We start from the raw sequence: 26,181 nt of genomic DNA on the forward strand, positions 1-26,181 counted from the left end.
TGTGCTTCTCCCCGCAGCCCCAAGGGCAGAATCCTCTCTGTACGTGTGCTACTTAGCTTCTAGACCCCCCCCCCCCCATTCTTCTACAGAGCCAGCCCCTCCCTCTTCTGATGCTGCCACAGCATGTGAACTGACCACGCTCAGCCTACTGTGGACAGGAAGTAGCTAAAGAGGCATTTCTGACAACAGTGAGGCCTCTCCATCCTTCCTGCACACGGCATCCCATGGGAGAAAGAGTGAAGAGAAATCAGAGAACGTCTCTTTGGAAGAACACGTCTATTGTACTTAAACACATGGCGACTGGGAGCTGCGGGGGGAGGGGAGGAAGTACCATCCCCTCCAGCTTTAGTCCTTCTCCAGTAATCTGCATCAGAACATGGTCAAGCATTTGTTGGGGTGCTGACAGAGTGGCGGGGCTACTTGTCAGCTGACCCAGCGGGAAGTCCTAAACCTCTCGGGTCTTGGCTGCTTTCATGGGAATAATGGGCCACTGCACTGACTAAACCATGGGCCAGGTGCAGCTGAGTGGTCGAGCTTGCTCCCCTAGCACGTGTGAGGCCCTGGGTTTAGCTCCAGCACCACACAGAGAAGGGATGATAGAATGAACTGGATGTGAGACCACCCGTGCATGACGCAGGTTTGGCATGCTAGTTCATCAGAAGCTCCCCTCACACGGATTCCTTCCACAGGATGTCCATCAAGGCCATCCACCTTATCTAGAACCAACCCAGCAACAGGAAGTTTCCAGGCTGCTCAGGCAGCCTATACTGTCAGTTTCCGCTAACAGTCTTCCACGGGGAGCTAAACTTGGCTGGGATTTCTACCCAGATCTCGGTTCTGCTCCGTAACATACACTTAGCTGAGTGCAGGAGTCCCTCCTCCCACCTGACAGGTCTGTTTCCGCCTGTGGTTCCGTCACAACCTCCAACACTGGGAGGCGTCTCTCATTGGACATGTGACTTGCTCAGAAAGTTCCACCCTAATTACGGCCACCGGAGAATATGACATGCATGCAGAGGGCAGACCTCTAGGCTAGGTGACACGATCTGCCCCAGAGGTTAAGATTCAATTGTCATGTTATGCAACACATCTTCCTTTTCTCTGAGCATATGACCAGGACATCTGAAGCCATCAAGTCTTCACATAACCTGCTTAAGCTCACGATTTCCCCGCCTGCTCTGCACGCGGGACTTAACTAGCCTCAGAGCTGAGTTGTGTGCACTGCCTTTGAAGAACAAGACACAGATGCAGGCGGCTCCAGGGAGGGAATGGTGGAAGAAATGCTCAGAGTGGCAGACTCTCTGGTTAAGTCCATCTAACCATCTTTATTCCCTTCGTGGTTGTGGTGAGGATGGGTGAGATGAAAGACTGCCACAGGGGACAGCATTCCTGGTTTTGCTAGGCAAACATGAGCATGCTAACAAAATTCACTGATGGAACCCCTCATCTTCAGATGAGAATGAAGGCAGCCCTGATACAGTTCACACTGCACTTTCAGTTACCGAGTGCTCTCTTTCTCTCATGAGCAGTGTGTATAAATACAAACGCTCAAATCGTCACGAGATGCTACAGAGGGCCAGTGGTCATCACGCTTCTCTTTCACAGAAGCGGACAACCAGAATCAAGAGTCTCGGGCTCTCATAGTCAGGACAGGGTGTGGCCATGGCTGGGGGCTCTGACTCTCAGCCCTACAGTTTACACATGTCCTTAGTGCTGTTGGTCTTCTCTACAGCAGATGCTTTCTTATGATAGTCGGGCTTATATGGATTCCGAGACACCATGGTGTGAGCAGGCATGTTCTGAGTGCTGTCTGCTTCTTTCATTTTATTTTTTAAGTGACCTCTTACCCACCAACAGCCACGTCCTACAAGCTTCACTGCTCCCCCAAATGGCCCTGAGTGTCTTCTCAGGGTCCCCCCTTCCCCATTAGGAGCACAGAATGAGTACTAGCAGAACCAAGCTAATGCCCCTGCATGCTTAACTTAGGGCAGACTTGTCCAAGACTTTTACTTTGACTCTTACCTCGGCTGGGCACCTTATTTCTACTGAATGTGGCAGCTGGCTGGTGTCCGTAGGGATGGATCCCCAGTTCCCGGGCCTGACTCACAGTTCCCAGCAAAGACTCAGGGTCCCCAGGCCCACCGGTACTCAAGAGCAGAGGGCTGTTGTGGCAACCTTTGGTCAGCGTGCTTGGGCTCTTGTCTGGGAAGGCCGCCTTAGCTCCCTCACACAAACAGTCCTCTTCCATGCTTTCCGAGTGCATTAGTGGCGGCTGATGGGCATACCCATGGGTGGGGGTGGGCGAGGGACCCTGTGAGATACATTCTTGTGCCCTGATCTGTAGGAGATGCTGAGGGCTGGCGTGGTGGTGGTGGTGGTGGTACGAGTCAGCATTTTGATAAGATAAAGCCTGGCGCTCTGTCATACTCTGTCCCCCGAGGCTAGGAGCTAGGCTCCCAGCATCCCCTTGGTTCATATGCCTGAACAATTCATGGTATTCTTGCTGCTGCTGCTGCTGTTGCTGCTGCTGCTGTTGCTGTTGCTGCTGCTGCTGCTGCTGTCGCTGCTGTTGCTGCCTTTTAAGGAGCTGTGCAAACTCTGCTGGAGGCAGCCGAATGTCCGAGTGGCCGGTCAGCGAATGCCGGGGAGAGAGCAGTCCTTGAAGGATGTGCGGAACCTGCTGGTGTCTGGTGTAGTCTGGCGGTGTAGGGGAGAGCAGGGCCTGCTGTAGTGCTGACGTGGTATAGTGTGGTGGTTGCTGATGTGCACTGGGAGGGAAAGGGGGGAACGGGTCAAGTGGGGCGACTTTCAGGGCTTGAGCTGGAGGAAACCCCACTGCTGTTGGAGGGCTGTAGCTGCTGGGGGACCCCCGGGACTGGTCCGAAAACAGATGGGGGTGTAAATGCGCCTGGTCGTAGTTAGCAGGAGAGAACCGATTCACGTTCAAGCTGCAGACACAAAAGGGTGTGAGTACCAGGCATGTGAGCAATAACTACTCAGCTTCCCTGGGGACAGTCTCTAGCCTTCAGTAGCACAAAGCTCCCACGGGACAGACGTGTGCTGGGCCAGGGAAGCTTGGCGGTCACTGCTATTTGTCCCCTTCTTGGCTCATCCAAGTCTCTTTGAAGAGACTATGGTACCAGGCATGTAAGTAGCAGTCTTGAAAGCAACAACCTGGCCTTGGTTTGTTTCTTGAATAGGGTCTCATGCAGCCCAGGCTAGCCTCTAACTTGCCATGTAGCTGAGGAGGACCTTCAACTCCTGATCCTCCTCTAGAGTGCTGGGGTTCTGGGTATGGGCTGGCACACCTGGTTTTCATGGTGTTGGGACTAAAACCAAGGCTTGGTGTGTGCCAACCCAGCCCTCTACCTGCAGAGATATACCTCAGTCCTATCTAGCCTTTCTCACAAAATACCCTGAGCTGTTTAGAGCAGCAGTTTCCCAGAGAACAACAGAGAAGGAAAGACCCTAGACTACGAACGAAAGGGAGCTGACCCCTTCCCACATTCCTCCAGCAGACCTTCCTTGCAGACCATCAGGAAAGCACACTGCCGTTTTCCTCCTGTCTCACTAACAGCTCACAAGCTCATCCCAAACCCACCATGCCGCTTTTACCAAGGGTGACACCGAGCACAGGCTCCTCATCCTTGTTCCTTCTCACTCACTCGACTAAGAGACTTCTTCCTCTCCAGATCACCTACACAGGGGCCGGGCAACAGCACGGAGCTTACCTGTGGGCCTCTGCGCTGTCAGCACTCAGCTGCTTGGACAAGGGCCGGTGCCCATAGCTGAGGGTAGCCATTAGGTTGTTCCGGTGCTGCATCTGAATCTGACTGGCACTGGGGCTGATGGCGATACCCCGCCCTACAGAGCCTGCAGCTGCCCCTGCCATGTTGCTGAGCATGTCAACTGGCTCCTGCAGCTGGATAGTCACCGGCTGGGACTGGCTAGGCTGCTGCATGCCCAAGCAGGTTAGTGCCACGTTGGGAGGCGGGGAACAGTTCTCAGGCTGCTGCTGAAAGATTGCACCATGGGAGGGTAAGCCTTGAAACTGGGAGGGAGATGTAGCACCTGCAGAAGAGGACAGCAGGGTGCCCAGGTTACCCAGGTTACCTGCCAGGTGGAAGTAAGGGAGCCCACAGCAGACAGCATCTAGAAAAACCTTCTGAAACCTCACTGTATAAGACAATGCCAAGCACTAGCAGGAAAGTGACCTCACTCACCGGGTCCTATCTGTAGAACTATGATTCAGTAGGTCAAGTGGATTCTCCATGAATTTGTATTTCCAACTAATTCCCCTAAGAGCTGGTCTACAGCTGGATTTTGAGTAGCAGAGGTGTGTGCAATGCTTCCCAAATGTGAACACACATGAATGACCCTGAACAGTGGTTAAATTGTATGTTCTGATCTGCCAGGTCTGGAACAGAACTCAAGATCCAACTCTGATTCGAGGACTCCACCTTGAATAGAAGAACCTAGAGGCAATTCCAATGCTTTTCCAGAATGCCAAGGAGACTGACAAGGAACTGCTGTGTGCTAGTCTCTGAAGGATCACACTCATCAGACTTCATACACGGCAGGAGGACTGGAGAGGCTTTTAGTAGCTATATTAATAATGGTTAACCTGTATTAAGGACTTTTATATTGGTTACTGCCCCAGGTGATTTACGTATATTTATTAAGTGCTGCTTACAGTTGTTCCTGAGAAAGCACAGGTACACAGAAGTTAAGGAATTTACCCAAGACTTCACAACCAAGAAACACAATAAAAACCCAGCAAATCAAAACAAAAGACCAAATCTTTTCCTGCACGGCACATAATGGACCTATCTTCCTGGCTGCCTCCACTCACCGTGAGACGAGATCATGGCACTGCTGACGGGTGGAGGGCTATTACTTGGCTGCCTGAAGAGATGGTTGTTGGGGTGGTTGGGGGGTGGGCTTGAAGGCTGAATCCTTAACCTTAAAAAATGACAGAACACATACATAAGCCGCCAGAGGTGACAGAGCCATCCAGAGTGATGCACACAGACAGACATCTTTTAGCTGGTGGAAGCCAACCATGGTAGCAGGCCACCACAAGTACGCTCACATCTCATTCCACCCGTCTTCTGTGCCACAAAGGCAGTGCCCACTGGCCTGGCCTGCCATGGACATTAGCTTACTCTGTGCATGCGGCTAAGGAAACAGCCAGGATTTTAGGAAGCCCCTTTGACTCTAAATCCACTGTCCTGTTTTCCCAGGACCCTCCCAAAGTGAATGCTCACGTCGGTCAGTTTTTCCCATGACTCCACCCAGGGCGCCATGCGGGCCAGCCAATGACTTAGGACGTGCAGCAGCGGTTCATTTACCTCTGGAGCTGGTGGGTGAGGAGGGCTGGCTGATTTTCACATGCAGCCTGAAGAGGTGGGGAAGGCTGAGGAGGACAAATGGAGTCCTAAAACATGAGAGGGGGCAGGGATGGAAAACTATCAGGAGCTGCAAAGTTCATCTGTGACTCTGACTTTTGCTCCTGTGCTTTATCAGAGGGCTGAGTTGCCTTTACTCAAACATGTCACTCATAAACAGAACTCACACTCCACTTTGCCCTGACCCCTGTTCACAATGCACAGGTTAATGAGCCCGAAAGCCAACTCCAAACTCAAAGAGTGAGGGAGGGCCTACTTGAATTTGCTGCTGGAGAATCTGATGGTGCTGCTCCTGCTGGTACAGCATATGTTGCTGCTGGGTCTTCTCCAGGGTTCTCTCATCAATCTGTCCCCCGTACATCTTCTGCAGCTGCTCACACTCCTGAAGGGAAAGCAGTGGGTATAGATGAGGCACAGCCAGGCCCACCTCAAGCAGTGATCTCAGCAGAGGCAGATCTGCTCCAAGGTCTCATGGGCAACTGAGCCACAGAAGAGCAGTGTCCTTTATGGGCTTGGACAGGGATCCTCACGCTCTGCTCTATGGGCAGGAGGGGGAAACACCAAGGGCACACTGTGCATGAGTGAATGGACAGTGTGGAATCACATACAAATACGAAGCACACGCCACTTGAAGCTCTTAGCCTTTCATAGCAGCCTGGAAACAGGTTTCCTTCCTCGGGGACCCACACCAGCTGGAGATTACGCTTGGTGTTAACAAGGTCCAGCAGCAGGGTCCACTAGGACCTAGTGCCCTGTGTGGCGAGGGGAATGCCAAGATTGCTTAGATGTGCCCTCCCTGTTGCTTCCCAGTGGAACCCAAACCAGAAATGTCTTTCCAATGAACTCCAGAGACTGTGGGAAAATTTGAGTCTCATTAGGAGGGAGAAAGTCTGACCCTGGGGAGGGCAGTATACGAGGGACGTGCATGGGAAAGCCACACTGTTTTAAGCGACACTTCAGTGCTGCTGACATGAAGGGCATGGAGAGAGGGACTGCCCCGGTCCTGGACACTGCCTTGTTACCTCTGCTCCTCCATAGATTACCTGCTGTAACTGTTTGATGCTGCTGTTGGTCCCCATCTTTTCCAGGTGAGCTTTGAAGGCCTGGATGCTCGCAGCCCCATCTGAGAACCGGCGCACGGGAGAGAAACGCTCCGTAGGGAGGTGCAGGGTGTTGGAGTCCTTGTAGGTGGAGCTGAATATATGGGAAGAGACGGTTAGGAGCGAGGACTCGGGGGGCTTTGATCAATCCCACAAGGACCACTGTTCCAGATGAAGTCCGGGACAGTGGCTGCATGAGGAGCGGCACTCTCGTGGCATTTCCTGAGGTGGCTGTTCCCCTTCAGAGGACTATAGGCACTCATTTCCTACCTCTACTTACCTTAGGTCAGTCTACTTCCCAGGCCTGCTGAGGTCCTGGGGTCAATTATATCCCGTTCTTATAAACATACTAGAGCAGGGTGCAATTCATCAGTTTAGCCAGGGTTGGCTGTACTAGAACTCTGGGTTTTATAGTCATTCACTTATTTCCTATTATAGGTACATTTGGGGGTGGGGGCTTATTTTGTGCAAGCCAGGGTTTTAAAAACCAGATCTCTATCTGGTATCTTCAGAAACTTAGAATTCACCATCTGATCCGGAGTTTCCTCCAGCAGTAACCTATGTATGGCTAGAATGAATCAAAGTCAGTTCTGAGGTCAAAGGTCTGGCTGGAACTCACAGTTCTGTTCCAGAAAGGGGAGGGTGGAGGCTGGGGTGGGGGAAGATAGGGACTTCTGATCCCGGGATAGAGACAGCACATTCCTCAGGAATGTGGGCCTCAAGATCCTGCACGTACCTTGTGGACACACACAGAGACTGGCTACTGTGATAAGCCCTCGCACAGCAGCACCTGCCCAACCTCCTTCTGACACAGGGGTCCCCCCACTGTGCGACCAGAACACAGCCAATGTCTTACGGGGAGAAAGAAGAGCCATTGATTAGGAGCCCAAAGAAAGCACCAGGCTGGCTAACACGGATGCTTGTTGCCTAACCAGAAAGAGATGTTTATGAGCTGAGCTAAGCAGGTTAAAGACTGCAGAGGCAGCGTCCCCACAGCTGATGGAAAGGGTCAGGGTGGCAGGTCTAGGGCAGAGATGACATTACACTGAGCTACGTATGGGTGAGGTGACTGGTCACCTCGCCGGGTCAGACTGAAGCAGAGCCAAAGCCAAGGAAGCAGGTGAACAAGCAAGTTCAAAGACAGCGCAGAGGGGAAGGGCTGAGGAGAAAGGATGACGCGGCCGCGATGCCGAGGGGGCTCTGATGACAGGCGAAAGCCCTCACGCTCTCTTTACTGACGGCACTTCTGCTTGGGACTTCACCAAAGCGTTAAGCAGTAGTGAGCATGAGTAGTGAAATGAGCATGGACACCTACTTGTTTTAGTAACATAAAGACAAGTTAATCGGGGGTGGGGGGTGGGTATCACAATCCAGAAACAGCACTCAGGAAGGTGCCTTCAGAAGCTTGTTCTGGCTGTACTTCAGACCCTCTGAATTAAAGAAAGCACAGGTATTATTTCTCCTAAAATTCAACTCCTATACTTTGAGTGTCTTCAGGCAATGGACAGCTTTCTGTCGCCAAGGGCTGTTCTTCCAGCAGTCTTTCTGCACAGAATCGTCCTTTCCCATTACAGCAAGGACATTCCAGGCTCCAGGGGTGGCACGGCTTTCTGGAAACTCAGGCTGTGAAGAGACTGGCCCCGGCTCATCCTGGCACAGTAACTTCAGGGGAGCGGTTCCAAGGGACCCGCTCACTGCAGAGGCGCGGGCAGTGTCAAGCATGCTTGACTTGATTTGCAATAGCCAGCCACGTTCCCTGAGGACAGCCTCACACAGGCTGCTATTTCCACTCTACCCTTCAAACAAGACGCAGCCCCCAACTGGACAGAATCTGTCTTGTGTAACTTTTAAATCACACACTTCCGGGGTGAAAATGTTGACCAGCCCCTCTTCTGTCTCCATGGTGGACTTCACCTAGTATAACACAAAGAATAGATATATATTCTGTTCTTTTTATCATTTTCCAGAAAATCAAAGTATTTCAGTGCCACAGATTATGTATTTATGGCTGTGGAATGCTGTACTTTACCCCTGAACTAACTTTAATCTCCTCTGTGTACGTATGGTGACCCCACCAAGACATGCTTGGTTAACACAAGTGTCCCACGGTATACAATATACCATTCCAACATTCATTGGTTTCCAACTCTGACTGCCTTGGCCCCAGAAATCCATGTCACACTACCAAGAATGTGCACATGGGAACAGACAGGAGATTGTAGGAAGCCAGGCTGTGGCAGTGACGGCAGTCAGAACGCTCATCACATGGATGCAGCGGCAGGGCAGGCTGCGGTGATCTTCTTTCAAGAACATGTCAACAGAACGGAGGGGCTGGGAGGAAGGCTGCCTGGAGAGTGCTGATCACAGTGTTTTCCTGAGGAGCACGGAGAATTAAAGCTAGATACTCAAAGGATAAAACCTACACAACAGGCCTGGGAGGGCCGACAAATCAAATATCCATCCAGAAGACAAGGTGAGGAGCCAAGAAGCATCTTTATGACAAGTGCAAGAGCAGAGTCCTCAGTTATGAGCTGCCAGGGGCGGGGTCAGCTCACTAGCCAGCTGGCACTGAGGAGCTGTCTGTGGTGACTGACGTGCAGTTCCCGGGGGTTTCCATCTGAGGGGCAGGGCCATCACAGTCGTACGCGAGGACCTTCATTCCTTTTGCTCCTAACAGGACTTTTCTTTCTAAATTGTTCCTGGTCATTTAGAGAGGTTCGTTTCCATTCTTCCAGAGTGCCAACGTGGCACTAATGATGTTCCCGTCTGCTCAGAGGTCACCTGCTCTTGCTGATTACCTGATGCCCAGTGAGGGAGAGGCACAATGAGAGCCACTGCATGGAGCTCATCAGTGTGACTAGTCCCAAGCAGCAATCCTTCTTGTTGGCACACAAATAGACCTAATTTCCTCAGAACCCAACTGTTTACAACCTTCCAAAGGGAGACTGCATTCCACTACCCCCACAAGAAGACCGGAAGGAACAGATCAAGCGGCGACTGCTGACTTAGGAAGTGTGGCCTGTGGGCAGGAGGACAGCATCAGAATGGACATGGCTAAGACTGTCAGTCACCAAGGGAGTCACAAAGAGAATCACCTCAGCTCTCTTGCTGCCAGGCTACCTTAGGTTTGGAAATGTTTCCCTGGTCAGGATGGTGAAAGCTTGTTCTCCTTCTTCAAGGCAATGATCTAAATAAGAGGCCTGGTGGAGACATTACTGTCAGACTCTTCGAAAAATCACTTCCATTCATTAGGGATGCATCTCCCTCACAGCCAGCCTGCTGCTCAGGGCTAACACCAACTGAAGTTCCCGTTCTTCCGAAGGTGAACTATTAGAGTCAGGTCTATGGATGTTGCTACAAAATCCTCCACTCTAGAGTTGCCTTCCAAGAGCATCACTCCCTCGAAGGCCTAGAGGAATCAGCTGCAGATGATAAATAGAGCTGCAAGGAAACAGGATGGAAGGACCTTCCATTGCTCCAGAATCTGAGAGAAAACTTTTGCCCTGTGCATTGCTTAGTGCTGGGAGCTGAGAAGATGTGAGTTCGGGATGGCAGGTGGCTTCTAGTTAAAGCCAGTCACCATGACCTGGAGACTAGTCATAAGGGTGCTGGACCAATGAGCCTCAAGGAAGCTCACACTGCCATGTGGCTACTCACCGATGCTGGTCAGGTACCAGGTGAGGAGGCCAGACCCGGGAACGGAAAGACTGTTGTCCTAGCTGCCGTTGTAGGTCCGGAGGGATCTCAGCCGTCGGGCTGGTCATGGCCAGTGTGTGTCTTTTGGACCTATTTGCCAAGTACCTGCAACAAGCAGGGAGGACATTTCATAGTAAAAAGATGAGAATGTTCCTGCATAAGAAGCAACAGGAGTTAGTCTGAAGCCCTCAGTGCACAGTGCGGGGCGCCAGAAGGCTCCATGGCAAGCGGCCCCCGACCGGATGGAGGTAGAGCATGTCTAACTGGACAACAGAAGTCTGCCTACCACTGGGTGGGTTCTGAGTTTGAGAGTAGCCATTTAAGAGAAGAAAGGTGTATCTAGCTTACAAAGGCAACAGGATGAATTTCCTTACTCCACTCCATTTAATGGAAGTTTTTGGTTTTTTACATATTAATTTTTCTCCAAATTTCCAAACTACAAGTAAGAGGAAATGAACCCAAGCCCTGTTTCAAGGGAGGTATTCAGAAAGAGTCAACTTATGTCTCTTGGTGTCAGAGGCCTCAGGCTTTGTGCTATCCTTACTACATGCCAAAGGAAATAGACTTATTTGAGGACAAGTGAGTTCTTTCCTCAGCTCCTGTGACTAGAACTCAATCAATGGAGAAGAAAAACTGATGTGGACCCCAGAAGACTAACTTAAGAGGGTAAAGAAATAAAACCACGTGAGATATTCAGAGCTATCTTCAGGAGGTAAAGAAGCAAGGTAAGGAAAGACAAGAGGCAGGCGCCCAAGAGGCAGCCTCAATGATGCCTTTTACTCTAAAGAGCTTCCAGACCTGCACGGGTCAGCACCGTACAAGATCCAGGCCCTGCGTCTGGTCCAGCTTCCTCAGCTCTTCTGCTTGTCTTGGGCACCCCTAAGAGAAGCATGATTCCCTTCCGCCCCATCGAGATGACGGGCATCCTAGCCTCTCAGTGCTGGTCTGAAGAGAAGTGGGGACAGGAAGTGAGGCCCAAGACAAAGAAGATGAAACATGGCTGCATCTTTTCGGGAGGGAGGGAAGGCAGGACTCAGCACGGCCCCAGCAGGCTCGTGTGCAACCTCAGATCCTCTGTCAGCAAACCATACGAACAAGAGCATCAGAGGGAGGCGGACTCACCGCCATTTTTCTTCTATTGGCTAGGCTGTGGCGGGAGCGGGCAGTCCCTGCTCACTAGGGTGCCTTGATTTTTTTTTTTTTCCTTTTCTTTTCTGCACAAGACCAGCTTCTTTGAACAGGAGCTCTTATATAGACCTCCTGAGCGTAGGAAGAGAGTCCTGGACAAAAACCATAAGGCTCTTGGTTTATTCCTGACTACATTGCCTATGTAAGCTAAAAGGCGTTATCTGACTGTAATTTGTTGTATGCAAACTTTCTAGAGAAAGCCATCAGTGGTTAATGTCCATTAAAAACACCCAACGTTTCCCCAAGAGCCCATGAAAACCATTTTATTTCAACTTCCCTCAAGGGAAAACATATAATCTTGAAGAACACCCGCATTTCTGGGAAAATACATGCTGGATTCTGGTGAAAACCCTTCCCCAGAAATAAGAAGGACAACTCCACAGGGGGGCATGCATGGAGCTGAAGACCATAGCTACGAGGACTGAGGTCAACGGACAGCATGGCATGCCTGATGGTCACTGCTGTTCTCTGGGCATTAGACATCTCTCAACAAGGTTCTACAAACAATGGATATTTACATCTGTCTCTGGCCCGCATCCCACCCCACCCCATTTTTTTTTCCTTTTCCAGTATCTCTTTGTTGGTACAAGGGAGCAGAAGAAACACACAGCAAACAGTACAGGAGGTATTCATTCATTCTCCTGGGAAGCAGGAGTCCATGCCAGAGGTCCATGGCCAGACTAGCTAGGATCACTGCCATCTCAATCTCCAATTCCTTTTCAGGAAACAGTTCATGGCAGGTAGGAGCAGGCTCTATGCCTTCTGAACACTATCAGAGTTGCAATATGAAGGCAGGGGACAAGGAAGGAAGGAGGGAGGAGAGAAAACGTTCTTAAGGTTATTGCTGTCACTTAAGGGGCTTCCAATGGCGCTTATAGAAATGAGATTTTCTGGGCAGTCTTCTGTTACTTCCGTGTGGGGAGGAACATGCCATCTGGCTTGAGCAAAGAGACCACACAAGTGTTGGAGCTGCACTGCGCCACCTCCGTGGGCAGAGGTGACCTTTCGCTGGTTGCAGGGGGAGCCTGCCCAAGGACGTTGTGCAAGCACTGCCAGATGCCACATTACCTCTGCACAGCTTCCTGATCTGGCTCCCCATCCGAGCTCTCCTCATCCACAGGGGTAACTGCCGGCACTGCCTGCAGAGACAGGAAGGAAAGGCTCAGGGTGGCAGCTTACTCTGAGATGCCTTGAACTCTGATAACTGGACTGAGGCCAACAGTCTTGTTAATATTCTTATTTCAAAGACTTTTCTAGAACCCATGGGTTAGAGGGAACTTTCATACATCTTGTTTTCCAGTTCCATATTGCTCAGGAGTAATAAATTTGGATTTCTTCCCTTATCATATCTGTTTGTTCATCTACTACTTGGATGCCTACTATAAGGTAAACTGTGAATTTATAGCTACAGTCTTTGTCTTTGTTTTATAGAGACAAGTAAACAGACGTGAAAGAATAAGAGCATGGTTAAACTCTCTCAAGTCCTCTTTGGGGTGCTTGGAAATTAAAGAAGATGCTTTGGAGGAAGTAACACCTGACCTGAGACCTAAGGAGTTCACAAGGGCTAGGAGCCAAGGCAAAGAGCAAAAGGGTCATAGGCTGAGAGAAGTGTCCAAGGACCTGGAACACACAGAAAACTGCCTACCCAAAGGGCCGAGGAACTGACCGCGGCTTCACATTAATGTCAGTCCCCGAGTTTGGATGTCTGAACTCCAGGAAAGCATCATGATGTTTGAAAGTACATCGTCACATAACGTGTAATCAAAGAGTTGTAATCCCATGCTTTAAAAGTACTCATTACCCTCCAAAACGTAACTGAATTGAGAAGCACCATCTGCGCACGTCCCTGGGGCTCCTTTGCACGAAGACAGGAACACTGTGAACCCTCAAAAAATGTCCGTGGCCCAGTGGCACATATAAGCATCATCCACTCCTCAAGTACTACATCAGAAATTACTTAATGACCAAACGAGGCATTTTAAAAGGACTGCATTATGGGGCTGGGTAGATGGCTCAGTGGTTAAGAGCACAGACTGTCTTGCAGAGGACCTGAGTTTGGTTTCCAGCACCCACGTTGGGTGACTCACTACAACTTGTAACTCAAACTCCAAAGGCTCCTAAACCTCTGACCTCTGACACCGCCCCCCTTTAATTAGAAATAAATGTTTTCTTAAAAACTGGGTTAACTACAAAACAAAACAAGAACTTTTTAATCTTTTTATTTAATTATTATTTTACATGTATGGGTGTTTTGCCTGCACATATGTCTATATGCCACATGTATGCCTGATGCCCACAGAGGACATGACAGGAGAGGACACCAGATCCCTGGGACTGAAGTTACAGGCAGTTATGAGTCACCATGTGGGTGCTGGGAATCGAACCCAGGCTTTCTGCAAGAGCAGCCAGTGCTCTTAACCACTGAGCCATTTCCCCAGCCCCCAACAAAACCTTTCTGAAATAACCCCAACATTTGAATTTTCCCATCCTTTACTGTAGTTCTAAGGGCGGAGTAAACATCTGGACAGGAAGTGGCTATAGCTGAGGCCTTGAATACCATACAGATTCACTTGGGGATGGGCAGTGGTGAATCACTACAGCAGTTTAAGCAGGGGCACAGTGTTACAGGATCTGTGTTTTGAAAAGTGAGGTCTCTTCGGTTGCAGGGTGGAAGAGGCAGCCAGTGGAAACCAGGAAGCCAAACAGGTACCATCTGGGAGTCTACTGTGTTAATCCAGGTGACTGGTGACCGTGACTTAAGGAATGGGAGGCAGAGATGGAGAGATGTAAGCTATTTAACTCACAGACATTAGATAACTGATAGCAGGAATAATAAAACTTGTATAAAGATTAAAAAAAAAAATCTATGTTCCAACTTGTGAGGTCACCAGGACAGAAGCAGTGCTGCTCACTGTCACTGCAGGGGACACGAGTGTCACTGGGTGAAGACGAGCTTCGGAGCCACTGCACTCAGACTGTGAGTGTTTGTGAAGTGACCACTACACCTGTGGTGGCGGCATCGCGCGCGCGCGCACACACACACACACGTGTAGATCTCAGAAGAACGTGCTGGGGGAGAACCAGATGGCAGGTGGAATCATGGGAGTGGACAGGCTCATCCAAAGAGAAGACAGGAATGGCAAAGGGGCCTCAGGTCTGCCAACTCTGGGCAGAATGGAAACCTGAAAGGAAATTGGAGGGCAGAAGGAAAATCCAGGGTGGTGTTACAGGAGCCAAAAAAAAAAAAGGATTACAAAGAAGGGGGAAGAAAGGTCAACAATGACTGATAGAGTTGGGACATCCAAAAAGGTAAAGATTAAAAATGCCCACTGGATTTATCAACAAGAGCTTGGCAACAACAACTCCAGTGGACAGAGAAGTCACCCCACTTCCCACAATATTGATCCTGATCCTTCTAACCAACACTGACCTTGCCCATCGAAAGGCTCTGCTGCCTCAGAGCCGTGTCATTCACTTTGGCATTTAATCCCACATGCTTTTTTTTTGAAGGCTGTGTCTTAGCCCTGGCTAGCCTGGGACTCACTATGTACACCAGGTTGGCTTCAAACTGTGACCCTCCTGTGCCCGCCTCTCAAGGGCTGGGCTTCCACAGCTTTGCACACTGTTTTACTACTTGGACGCTTCGAAAGGGCTAGACTTGTCTTTGCTATCAGCCACAGTCTGCCAACGGCCCTGCTGCAGAACTGCCTTCTCAACGGCCGTGCTACTGAGAGTGTGGCCCATAGGCTCACACAGCGCTCTGGGACCAAACCCACGACAAGGACAGCCCAGAGACCCAGAGTGAGCTTCTGCGTGCGTGCGTGCGTGCGTGCGTGCGTGCGTGCATGACAAGTTAGTGGAGTGTTTTACAAAAGTATTGATCCATGATGGATCAAAGGAGGACAAAAGTCACCAACTACTGTGATTTTAAGCAGTACTGCCCTGAACAGTTCACGAGGACCATGCAATCCATCCTAATCAATCTGATGGAACTATAACAGAAAGATCATCAGAAATGAACAGGAACCAATGTGTCAGGTAAACCTTTGTATGTCGTCATCATCATGCAACAGCGAAATTAGAGCCGTGGTGCAGTCCCATCAGCACTGAGGTTGTGCCAAAATGTTAGGTGGGGGCACTCAAAGGAGAGATGGGGAGATTTTGAAAACTCACCTAGAAAGGGGTTAATTCATGGGCTGCTGAGAGGCTGGGCGGGGAAGTACTTGCTCTGCAAGCCTGGAGACCGAGGTTTGATCCCTGACCCCATGTGAAGGCAGAAGGGGAGAACTGAGTCCCAAAAGTTGTCCTTTGACCTCCATGAGCTCACTGTAGCCTGTGCACGCCCCCTGCCAACTAATCTTTTAAGATGGAATTTAAAAAGCAATTCATTCCAGAGAGCAGTGCCCACTTAAACTGCCTTCTGCTGGGGAAAGTCCTCTGAGCTGTCTTTATGGGGACCACTGGAGAAGAGGAGGTAAGTCAGCGGAACATACAGAACACTATACGGTAGGGTGGAAATTCAGGTATTGCAGCCGGGTCTAGCCTTGGCTCACAGCCTTCTCATGAAAAGCCTCTGAGACAGGCAGGCTCTATGGCTACTCACTGGTGTCATGGTGACAAGTGGGGAGGGTCCCCGTGGGCGCTTCAGCAGCTGTTGGGCATGCAATTGGATGTTGGCTCCTCCGTCTGATGCTCTCCGGCCAAGGGGCCCCATGCCATTCAGCAGCTGTAGTGCAGGCGGCTGTAACAGAGACTGCTCCTGCCAAGGGAACAGGCAGGATCCAGTGGTGAGACAGTGAAATATGGGAGCAAACGGCACCCCGCCATCTACTACAGTTAGAGCATCTGCCGATGGTGCAAGGAGCTGAGGAAATCTCCCATCACCAGGGCCATTTACAAAAGGCAACTCCCCTCGCTAAGGAAACCCTCCGATATTAGGGAGAGTCCTTTTAAAGCCTCCCAAGGGAAGATCAAGTTTGTTTCTTGTGGGCAGGCCTTCTCCACAGCCAAGTACCTTGTACTCAAGCTGCCCAGTCGGCTGCAGACTCTGCATGGGCAACAGGTTGTGCATGAAGTTCATATTAGGGGTCACCTGCAGGAATGGAGCCTGTGGGTTCACTCCAGGAAAGCCAGGCAGGAGCTTCTGCAGATCGTCCATGACTTCCGTGCTGACAGGAAACAGGAAGGGAGAGTGTGGTTACTCAAGTATTTAAGCCTCTGAAGTGATGCCACTACTATACCCAGCAAGGTTATTTTGTCTGCCTGCCTGCCTGCCTGCCTATCTATCTATCTATCTATCTATCTATCTATCTATCTATCTTTTTTCTATCTATCTATCTATCTATCTATCTATCTATCTATCTATCTATCTTTCTATCTTTCTATCTATCTATCTATCTATCTATCTATCTTTTTTCTATCTATCTATCTATCTATCTATCTATCTATCTATCTATCTATCTTTTTTCTATCTATCTATCTATCTATCTATCTATCTATCTATCTTTCTATCTATCTATCTATCTATCTATCTATCTATCTATCTATCTATCTATCTCTTTTTTTCCTCTGTGTATTCCTGACTGTCCTGGAACTCAACCTGTAGACCAGACTGGCCTTGAACTCACCACCCAGCCTTTTTTTTTTCCTTTTTGGTTTTTCTTTTTGATTTTTCAAGACAGGGTTTCTCTGTGTAGCTTTGTACCTTTCTTGGAACTCACTCTGTAGCCCAGGCTGGCCTCGAACTCACAGAGATCCGCTTGCCTCTGCCTCCCGAGTGCTGGGATTAAAGGTATGCACCACCACCACCCAGCTCCAGCCCTTTTTATTTTTTCATATGTGTATATATGTGTATGCATATAAAGTCTGCGTGTGTATACGGCAGTAAACATGTGTGCAGGTGTCCAAACATACATATGTTCATGAGTATGGAAGCCAAAGGTGGGTTGCCTTCCGCTACCATGCTCCACTTCTTTGTTTACTTTAAAGACAGGGTCTCTCACTGAACCTGGAGCTCACTGACTTGCTAGTCAGGCTGGCCATGAGCTCTGAGGATCTGCTTGTCGTCACCTACAGAGCTGAAGCCACAACAGAGGTTGAACAGCTGGCTGCTCCACTGGCACTGGGGATCTGAACTCAGGTCTTGATGCTTGCACGGCAAGCACGCTCCCCACCACCCACCGGGAAAGTAAAGTTCCCCACTTGACTTTTCTCCTAGATTTCTATTTCTAAGATCCTGAAGCCAAGCGGAAGTCTGTCCCTTTACTCCGAGTTACTGGGGTTTGCTACTCTTCATTGATCCTCTCAAAATCTGACAGAGGAGGAGATACTGGCACAACTCCAGCCCAGGCTTTTCAAGCCGGAGGCGAACAGCAAGTTTCTAGAGAGCGCAGGCCATCCGCTAAGACAATGGCTGCCTGAAGTAGCAACTGATTCACCAGGGAAAGAATGCAATTACTACTGTCAGCGCTGACAGGACAGATAAGTACTGGATGTTCGGGGCTGTCATGCCCAGTAGCCTTTAAATAAGAGATCTTTCCACTAATCACGACTCAGGACTCCACCCCTCTGTGGTGACACATTCTGTGGAACCAAAATGTTCCTTCTATTGCTTGTGTGATCGAAAGCCGAGAACAAGGCACATAAAAGAAGCACACCAGCAGGCAGGGGCGTTGCTCCTGGAGATCCACTCAGAGGAGAGGCATTTGTAAGGAAGCCAGCTCTGCCCTGAGCTGAACTCTCCAGAGAAGGCTGGCTACAACCTTCTCCTCCCTGCTCAGTGAAGAAAAAAGTCAGCAACAAGATGGGCAATTGTTCACGCTGACAGGCCTCAACTGCAGAGTAGAAATGGGATGAGTTAGTCCATTTCCCAACATGAGGGCCTCAGGGAACATTGTGATAGGAAGCCTTTGGGAAGCACTCTGGGAAATGTGTTTTGGGATTTTTGTTCATTTTGGGAGCAGAGCAAGAGACTGAAACTTGGACCTTGCCTGTGTCAGGAAAGTGCCTCTACTGATGAGCTATACACCCCACCACTGTTCACTTCATTTTTAACTGTCCACATATATAAATTATGCCACATCACTATCTTCTCTTTGTAGGAGAGTCCAAATATAGACCATGAGGCAGACAACATCTCTAAAAGCTGTGGAGAAAGTTGGCTGATTTGTTTATTTATTTACTTATTGAGATGGGGTCTCTATGTATACTGGCTATCTTGGAACTTGATATATAGAGCAAGTTGGCCTCAAACTCAAGAGATCCTTCTGCTTCTGCCTCCTGAGTGCTGGGACTAAAGGCGTGCACCACTCTTTGCTAAACTTGGCTGAATTTTAAGGAATACTTCTGAGTGACTTAGATCAGAAGAACTTCAGCGTCATTGATAAATATTCTATCATACTCTTCACCATGGCACTAGGGCTGCTAGGAGCGACCAGAGATAGGGAGACTTTAACGAGTCAAATCGGCTGTGGTCCACCATGGTCCCTTATGTGTTAAAAATGTGTCTTGGTCACTTATTTAAATCATGAAGTAGGATAAAATGTGCCACAGGAGGCACTCAAAGCCAAATGGGACCTTTTTGCCTTAGTACTGGACAGGACGTTGACCAAGTACTTACCGTGGGTCAGCCACTCCCACTGTGTGCCTCCTCATCGACAAATAACGGACCAAGGCTTCAGGAGAAGGCTCTTCACCTTCATCGCTGTCCAAGTTCAATGCCCCATCAGGCTGAGGTGGAGAGAAACACAACTGATCAGAAATAAGGAGCTAGAAAGAAGAAGGGAGGAAAGGAATGGTGGCTATGGGAAAAGTGGTTCCACATGACAGTCATCAGACGTGGCTACTTGCCTCTATAATTTGGTTCTCTGGGTTGATCAGCTGAACTTGGGGGACACTAATGTTCATGGCAGTGCCTGTCTGCTCCGCCTGGAAAGCAGTACATATGGATAAACAATGACTTGAGACACTAGGAGAAATAACAGCTTTTCAAATTGGTCTCTCCCTTTGCCCCTCTAAGATACGGCTTTGCTGTGTAGCCCAGGCTAGCCTTTAACTCATCAATCTTCTGCCTCTGAATCCCAAAGGCTAGGATTATATTCTAAACAGTCTTGATTGCCACCCACACCCGAGGTCGTCATTGAGGACATTGCCCACCTGGATATTTACTGGTGCTTGAAATGTCATGGCTCTGGGCATGCTAGGAAGAGCTCCCAAGCGCAGAGTTTTATGTCTCCTATGTCGATCGCACAGCAGGCTGTAGATTGCACTATAGTGATCATAGGCGTCTGATCTTAACGACTACCAAAGAGAAGGAGAAAGAGAGAAACCCCCGATGATGTGTCACATCAATGACCATACCCTTCAACATCAGCAGAATCCACAGCAGCTTCCTCCTCCCTTCCCAGACCCAGGAAGGACAAAGGGAGAGGAGGAAGGATGAAAGCAGAAAAACCCAAGTGCTCAGGAAGGAGACAATGCAGGAAAGGAAAGCAAGAGGAAAGGCTGCTGTTGGGGGATAGTATTTTTTTTTTAACTTTTTTTTTTTTTTTTTTTGGTTTTTTTTTTTTTTTTTTTTTTTCTTTTTCGAGACAGGGTTTCTCTGTGTAGCTTTGCACCTTTCCTGGAACTCACTTGGTAGCCCAGGCTGGCCTCGAACTCACAGAGATCCGCCTGCCTCTGCCTCCCGAGTGCTGGGATTAAAGGCGTGCGCCACCACCGCCCCAGCGGGGGATAGTATTTTAAAGTGTATTTTTTCCTACTGCTTTTGTTAACAATTCCAAGATGTGTTTGAGTAAACAAAATTAACCTGCAAGCAGGAGGCTGAGTCAGTAAGTAGCTGACAGGAAGTGGTAAGGAGGAACCATGTGTAGCAAGGGCTTTTTAAGTGGGGGCTGAGAGAAGAACGGTGGGTTTTCTGGAAGAAAAAGCAAGGGAGATTAGCTATCTGCTATTCAGCCTCTCTCAGCTAGCAGAACTCCACCTAAACTGTTTAGATTTAGATAGTCTCCCTTAGTAGCTTTGGAAGAGTCGGTGCTTGAGGGAACAGAATCCCCTCAGGCTGCGGCCCTTGCAGCCAGCCCAAATGCTGCAGTGGAGTTCAATCTCTGACTAGGATAGCTGTTGCTTAAGGGGCAGTCGTCAATGTAGATAATAAAAAACAGATAACAGGCTGCTTGACTTATTTCCTCTCCACTCTCTCCTAGATACCTCAAGTGTCCGTTCCTTGTCCAGTCCCATGTCTTCCATGGCCAAGAGGACATCATCATTGAGGGGATCCGTCTGTCTTTCTTCCTTCAGTTGCTGGCACTCAGCTATTAACTGTAACATGGAAAGATGCAAGCTGTCAAGCCCCCAGGTAACTACATCAACATGGCATGTGATGTATACGGACCAAGCTGTTTTATGCCCACCTGCTGACGATTCTCTGGGTCTCATACAAAAATCTAAGCAAGACAACTCTGGCAATCAGCTCTGAGCTGACAACAACCTCCTGTTTCCTGAGCTCCTGGGGTATGTGGAATGATCTTAATGGGGAGCAGCAGGATGCTACAGAAGCTGTTAAAATGAGCACACTCAGACAAGAGAGGCATTCTAGTGGCAGGAACTGGGGGTATACTGCCTCACAAGTCAAAAGCATACTCTGATTTAGGGACCAACAGTAAGGAACAGTGTCACTAGTCTCCACAGCCTAGCGGGATCTTGCAGCTCCCTGCTGAATTCACATGCCACCTCAGTTTTACACAGCAGTTGGTTCCTAGTGCTCATCTCTTCAGGTCTTGGGCAGATTAAGTTCCCTGAGGCAAGGGGCCCAGCTCACCCTCTCAAAGTTGGGATCCGCATCCCCTAGCTTCATCCACTTGTGCCTGCAGATCTGCTCCATCGAGAGGCGTTTGTTCGGGTCTAACACCAGCATGTGGCGGATCAAGTGTTCACATTCTGCAACAGACAAACAGCCTGCCTTCAGTCTGGTGAGGGGAGGCACTGGGGCAGCGGAGGAGCTCGAAGCAAGAGCATCAGGTAGATTCTCAGGCTCCCTGCTTCCAGTCCTGTTTCTCTTCTGCCTTGATCCTTACCTACTTCATTGCTTGCTCCAGAAGGAAATGGGCTAAGCAGAGAGAGATGGAGAAGAAAAAGAAATCCAAATGGGGCAGTCTAGTCAATGCCTCCACTAAGTCTGATGAGAAAACTATGGGGCGAATGCATGAACTCTATTTATAATGTATGCCTCTGCTGTGGATATCGCTCTGTTTAAATAAAATGCTGATTGACCAGTAGCCAGGCAGGAAGTATAGGCGGGACAGGAGAGAAGAGAATTCTGGGCGGTGGAAGGCTGAGGCAGAGAGACGCTGCCAGCCGCCACCATGAGTACCAACATGTAAGATACTGGTAAGCCAAGAGCCATGTGGCAAGGTAAAGGTTTATAGAAATGGGTTAATTTATGATAGAAGAACTAGATAACAAGAAGCCTGCCACGGCCATACAGTCTGTAAGCAATATAAGTCTCTGTGTGTTTACTCAGTTGGGTCTGAGTGGCGGTGGGACTGGTGGGTGAGAGAGATTTGTCTTGACCGTGGGCCAGGGAGGACTGAAGAAAACTTCAGCTACATGCCTCCCTTTCATAGAATTAAGAATAGAATGTCCTCTATCGATATTTAATGTCTTATAAGCTCTCAAATTGGTCTGGTCCAGCCTCCTATACATATTATCATGTGCATATTAATAACTTTGGGTTAGGTGTGCATATGACTCTTCAAAAATCAGGGGATCTGGAGTTTCTCATGGCACAGGGGACATGGAGACGGGGACGTGCAGAGGCCATTTATGTCACAAGCCTTCTACAGAACTTTCTTGATGTGAACTAAACACTACAGGAACAGAAAGTGGAGCTCACAGAGATCTGGCCAGTGGGTCTCTCTCTCTCTCTCTCTCTCTCTCTCTCTCTCTCTCTCTCTCTCTCTTTCTCTCTCTCTCTCTCTGAGAACTCATACTCTAGGTTATACTGGAGAACAAAGAGTTCAAAATCAGAAACCTAGATTCTGATTTCCCAGCCACCCACTTTAAAAAGTTTCTCATCTGTAAACTGGAAGCTCTGATGACCATGTGGAAGCAGCAGCTATGGGAAGGTGGTAGGCAATGCCAAGGCCGTAGTATTTATGTATTCCTCATAGCACTTTACAATTACTATCTCAGCCTCACCAGGATCCTAAGCAGTGTACTGTCAATCACCCTTTCCCCTTTAGAATGGCCCAGATTAAGTACAGAGTCCACAGCCATATGGTTTTCAAGTCAGATTCAAACCAATAGTCTGGGTGTCCACCACATGTGTGCAGGTACATTTGCCTATGTGAACAAGCACGTAGGTCAGAGGGTAATGCTGAGATGTCTTCCTCAGTTGTTTCCACCTTTTTTTTTTTTTTTGAGACAGAGTCTCTCATAAACCTGAAAAACATCAATTCAGCTAGACTAGCTGGCCAGTGAACTCCTGAGTTTTCTACATCTCCACACTCAGTGTTGTGGTTACAGGTGTAGACCCACCATGCTTACTTTTATGTGCTTCCTAGGGATTCCAAAGTAAGGTCTAATGCTTGCACACCAAGCATGTCACTCAATGAATCATCTCCCCAGCCCTTTACCTGGTGCCTTAACCACAACTGTTATGTTGCCTCAATCCCACAGAGCCAATGGGGGTCCAATCTACCTGAACCACCACCAGACCCAAGCCATCTGCTTGCTTAGACAGCCAGAAAAGGTTCCTAAGTGGTCTTTCTGCTTCTGTTCTTCCTTCAATTACAGTCTACTCTCCACTGGGATGTTTCTAGAGCCCAAGGCTAGGCCAGTACCGCCTTAAAAACTCTAATTTCTTCCTATGATCCTCAGAACAAATATCCAAAGTCCTGGGCCTCCAAGTCTCGTGTCTGGTTTTCCACACACGCAGCTCTCCACTGTCCAGCCTCTGCTTGCTCCTTCTTAGGCGAACAGCCCCTCCTTAGGCCTTCTCACCGAAGCTCCCTGCTATACAGGTAAGAGCTTCCTGTCACTCCCCCAGAAACCCTTCCCTGACCTCTGACACAGGCTCAGGTGTCTTCATTGTGTCACCTGACCTGTCTTTACATGAATGATTTAAGGACTTGTCTTGTTCATAGTTGTACTTGCTCACTGTCCCAGTCACAATGTCACACAGGTGTCTTTTCTACTGCCATATGCAATATGGAATCTCCAGTACCAAAAATGATTATTATATCTAATAGGGACTGAATATCTACTGAATATATGAATAAACATTTATTAAATATTCACCTTAACTAGACAAGACTGTATCATGAAAACGCTTTTTATTTCATTTAATCTCCACAACAATCCTAAGTTTAATAAAGAGCCTTATTTCTAAATGAAGAAGTGAGATTTTGAAAAGTTAATGCACTCAGCTACCTCAAAGCTCTTGACTATCCTGTAATGCCTCTTCAGGTGGATATAAATTCTATTTCATCTATATTTCCAGAAAAATTCAATTCTGCAATTTCTATAGCATTTTTGGTAATATCGTTGTCATAAAAGATATACTAAGAGTAATGTAAAAGGATTACTCTTAATTTTTAATGTATTATAACTTAAAATTCCAATGATGATGCTAAACAAAAATATTAATTTGTTTTTGCTTTGTGAGCAAAGGTATATTCAAATGCAGTTCAGATCTGAAAGACTATGGTCTCTACATTCTAAAATTATGTCCAGAGTAGCAAGGGTAGGCCGCACACTGTAACATCCATGACATACAGGTTTATGGTCTGCGATCATTTAAGAGAGGGGAAAAAAAAGGTGTTCTTATTCACAAAGTTGCTCTAAGCTAAAGACCTCAGTGCAGGGAGGCCAGGGTAGGCCTTGGCAGTTGTGCAGTTGTTGGTCAGTCCTCTAGATGGCAGTCTACTGTCTTCCTTTGGTCTTTCCACACAAAATGTAGAACACTAACTACATCAGGGGACCAAGGCCAAATAATGTTTATAACAGGCTTGCTTTAAAACAGAGATTTCCTTTTCTAGGCAATTTCCTTAAACAACAACAAACCAAAACAGAACCTGTCATAAGTCCCAATGCAAACCTCTATGCCAGGATTCTGAAACATCTGTCCAGTCATCCTTAACCTTATTTATCCCAAGAGACCCTGAAGACTCACTAGAAAAAAATTCACAAAAATGTATGTATACAAACTTGCATTAATTTTTGATTGTTTAAGGAGGAAAAAAAGTATATATTCCCTAGATGTCTCCAGGCCTCAGATTAGGGGCCACTGCTTCATGTCAATGGCCCAAGAGCAGGGGCGCTGATTTATCACACAGAACAGAAACTGCAGAGGACCGGAAGCCTAACAGACACTTTGAATCTGCTGCAGAAGGTGAAACATGGCTGAACTTAGCATCGAGCCACATTTTCTCGGTGTCATAGAGCTCATGAAATTGGGTTCAGATGAGAACTGAACACAGTATTCTACACAAAATATGGAAAGAGGGTGAAAAACGAAGGCAATGAATGTTCCCAAATCTAACACTCCAACCCCCAGGACACGCAAATGAACAGCAGGAGGATGAATTAGAGCAAAGGGGTGAGCCATGGCCCTGCCAGATGCCAGCTAGTGCTCGACTGTGCCAAGTGGCTTGTCACTTGTCCCCTCCCAGAGGGTACAGCCTTGGCTGCTGAGACCCAGGCACTGGAGGACACAGCAGTGGAGTGCTGCACTGCTCGTGCTAGAGAAGCAGCACCCCCCACCCTCCCGAGGCTGCTCTTGTCTGTTCCACACATGACTCCAAGTGGTCTCTTCAGCAAAATCATTGCGGTCTGTGAAACTCAATCCTCCCCTGGAATGCCAAGGAGAGGATGTACAGAGCAGTCTTGGCAGCGCTGACAGGCATTTGGAGGACTTTGAGGAATGGACTTCCAAATCCTAGAACCAGAATGAAGGCTGTCTGTAACTTTATCTGAGATGGCATGAACATCTTTGTCTTGAAGAGAACTTATCCAAGGAGGCTGAAAGGGTTTGGCTTGAGAGGGATACCAAGGAAGGGAGTATGTGTGTAAAAAAGCTCTCTATATTCATTAAAGACAAAATTCATGAAAGATTCACCTAATTTCCATGACAGAAAAGAAATGAAATAATTTAAGAATTTATGAGGCTTATTTACCACGGAGAAAGGCAGACATGGGCAGAAAGGACATTCTGGGCTGTTCATTAAGTATCTGAGGGATGTTCCACAGACAAGGCTGTGTGTGGACAGACTCTGCTGTCCAAAGATCTGAACGTGGAACAATTAGGAAGTCAAAATCCAACTCAGGGAAGGGTTTCCTGATGACCAGTGCTGATGAGATGTATAGATGAGCAGGCTCTTAGGGAAGTGGGTGGAAGTGGGTGGGGTGAGGGTGATACAGTGCAGGCAAGGCCACACCTAGGTCACAGCTACTCTTACTCCTTTCCAGATCACTCACTAATTCTAGGTAACAAGAGGACACGATGAACTCCTTAGTCACCTACTCTCAACTCTGAAACTACTTCATGGTGATAAGGGAATGGTCTGTCTAGGATGTAGAAACCTAATTATCAGTAGAAACCTGTATCAGGAAGTTGGCATTTAGGATGTCATTAAGACTCACAGATTTAGATTTGAAGAAGAATGGCAACCATCAAAGACTTTAACTGTACCTTTCTGAACCATGTTTCACCAATGTCACCAAAGTGCCCAACATGAATCGGGTCCCCAAGATAGCAGGTGTAAGAAACACAACTCAAGTGACTGTGACAA

The 26,181-nt window shown here is 48.4% G+C and overlaps 1 protein-coding gene across 8 annotated transcripts in view; it reads right to left on the reverse strand.

Moving 5' to 3' along the window:
- The window catches only part of Sik3 (SIK family kinase 3), a 222,175-nt gene that overhangs the window by 7,762 nt on the left and 188,232 nt on the right, over nucleotides 1-26,181 (reverse strand). For 2 of the 8 annotated variants that reach the window (XM_037207531.1, XM_028866469.2), the window contains exons 7-21: nucleotides 21,210-21,328; nucleotides 20,600-20,710; nucleotides 19,547-19,690; nucleotides 19,241-19,318; nucleotides 19,011-19,120; nucleotides 16,407-16,560; nucleotides 15,996-16,151; nucleotides 12,461-12,531; nucleotides 10,166-10,309; nucleotides 6,452-6,602; nucleotides 5,665-5,790; nucleotides 5,352-5,437; nucleotides 4,853-4,962; nucleotides 3,732-4,071; nucleotides 2,023-2,948 (exon numbers count right to left, since the gene is read on the reverse strand). In XM_037207531.1, coding sequence (XP_037063426.1) covers nucleotides 2,023-2,948; nucleotides 3,732-4,071; nucleotides 4,853-4,962; nucleotides 5,352-5,437; nucleotides 5,665-5,790; nucleotides 6,452-6,602; nucleotides 10,166-10,309; nucleotides 12,461-12,531; nucleotides 15,996-16,151; nucleotides 16,407-16,560; nucleotides 19,011-19,120; nucleotides 19,241-19,318; nucleotides 19,547-19,690; nucleotides 20,600-20,710; nucleotides 21,210-21,328 — 2,826 coding nt within the window. Of the gene's footprint in view, nucleotides 1-2,022; nucleotides 2,949-3,731; nucleotides 4,072-4,852; nucleotides 4,963-5,351; nucleotides 5,438-5,664; nucleotides 5,791-6,451; nucleotides 6,603-10,165; nucleotides 10,310-12,460; nucleotides 12,532-15,995; nucleotides 16,152-16,406; nucleotides 16,561-19,010; nucleotides 19,121-19,240; nucleotides 19,319-19,546; nucleotides 19,691-20,599; nucleotides 20,711-21,209; nucleotides 21,329-26,181 lie in introns of those variants that run through there. The other 6 variants (XM_037207532.1, XM_037207534.1, XM_028866472.2 and 3 more) reach the window with 6 other exon arrangements.

The sequence above is a fragment of the Peromyscus leucopus genome, chromosome 7 (genome assembly GCF_004664715.2).
Source record: "Peromyscus leucopus breed LL Stock chromosome 7, UCI_PerLeu_2.1, whole genome shotgun sequence".
Classification (NCBI taxonomy): domain Eukaryota; kingdom Metazoa; phylum Chordata; class Mammalia; order Rodentia; family Cricetidae; genus Peromyscus; species Peromyscus leucopus.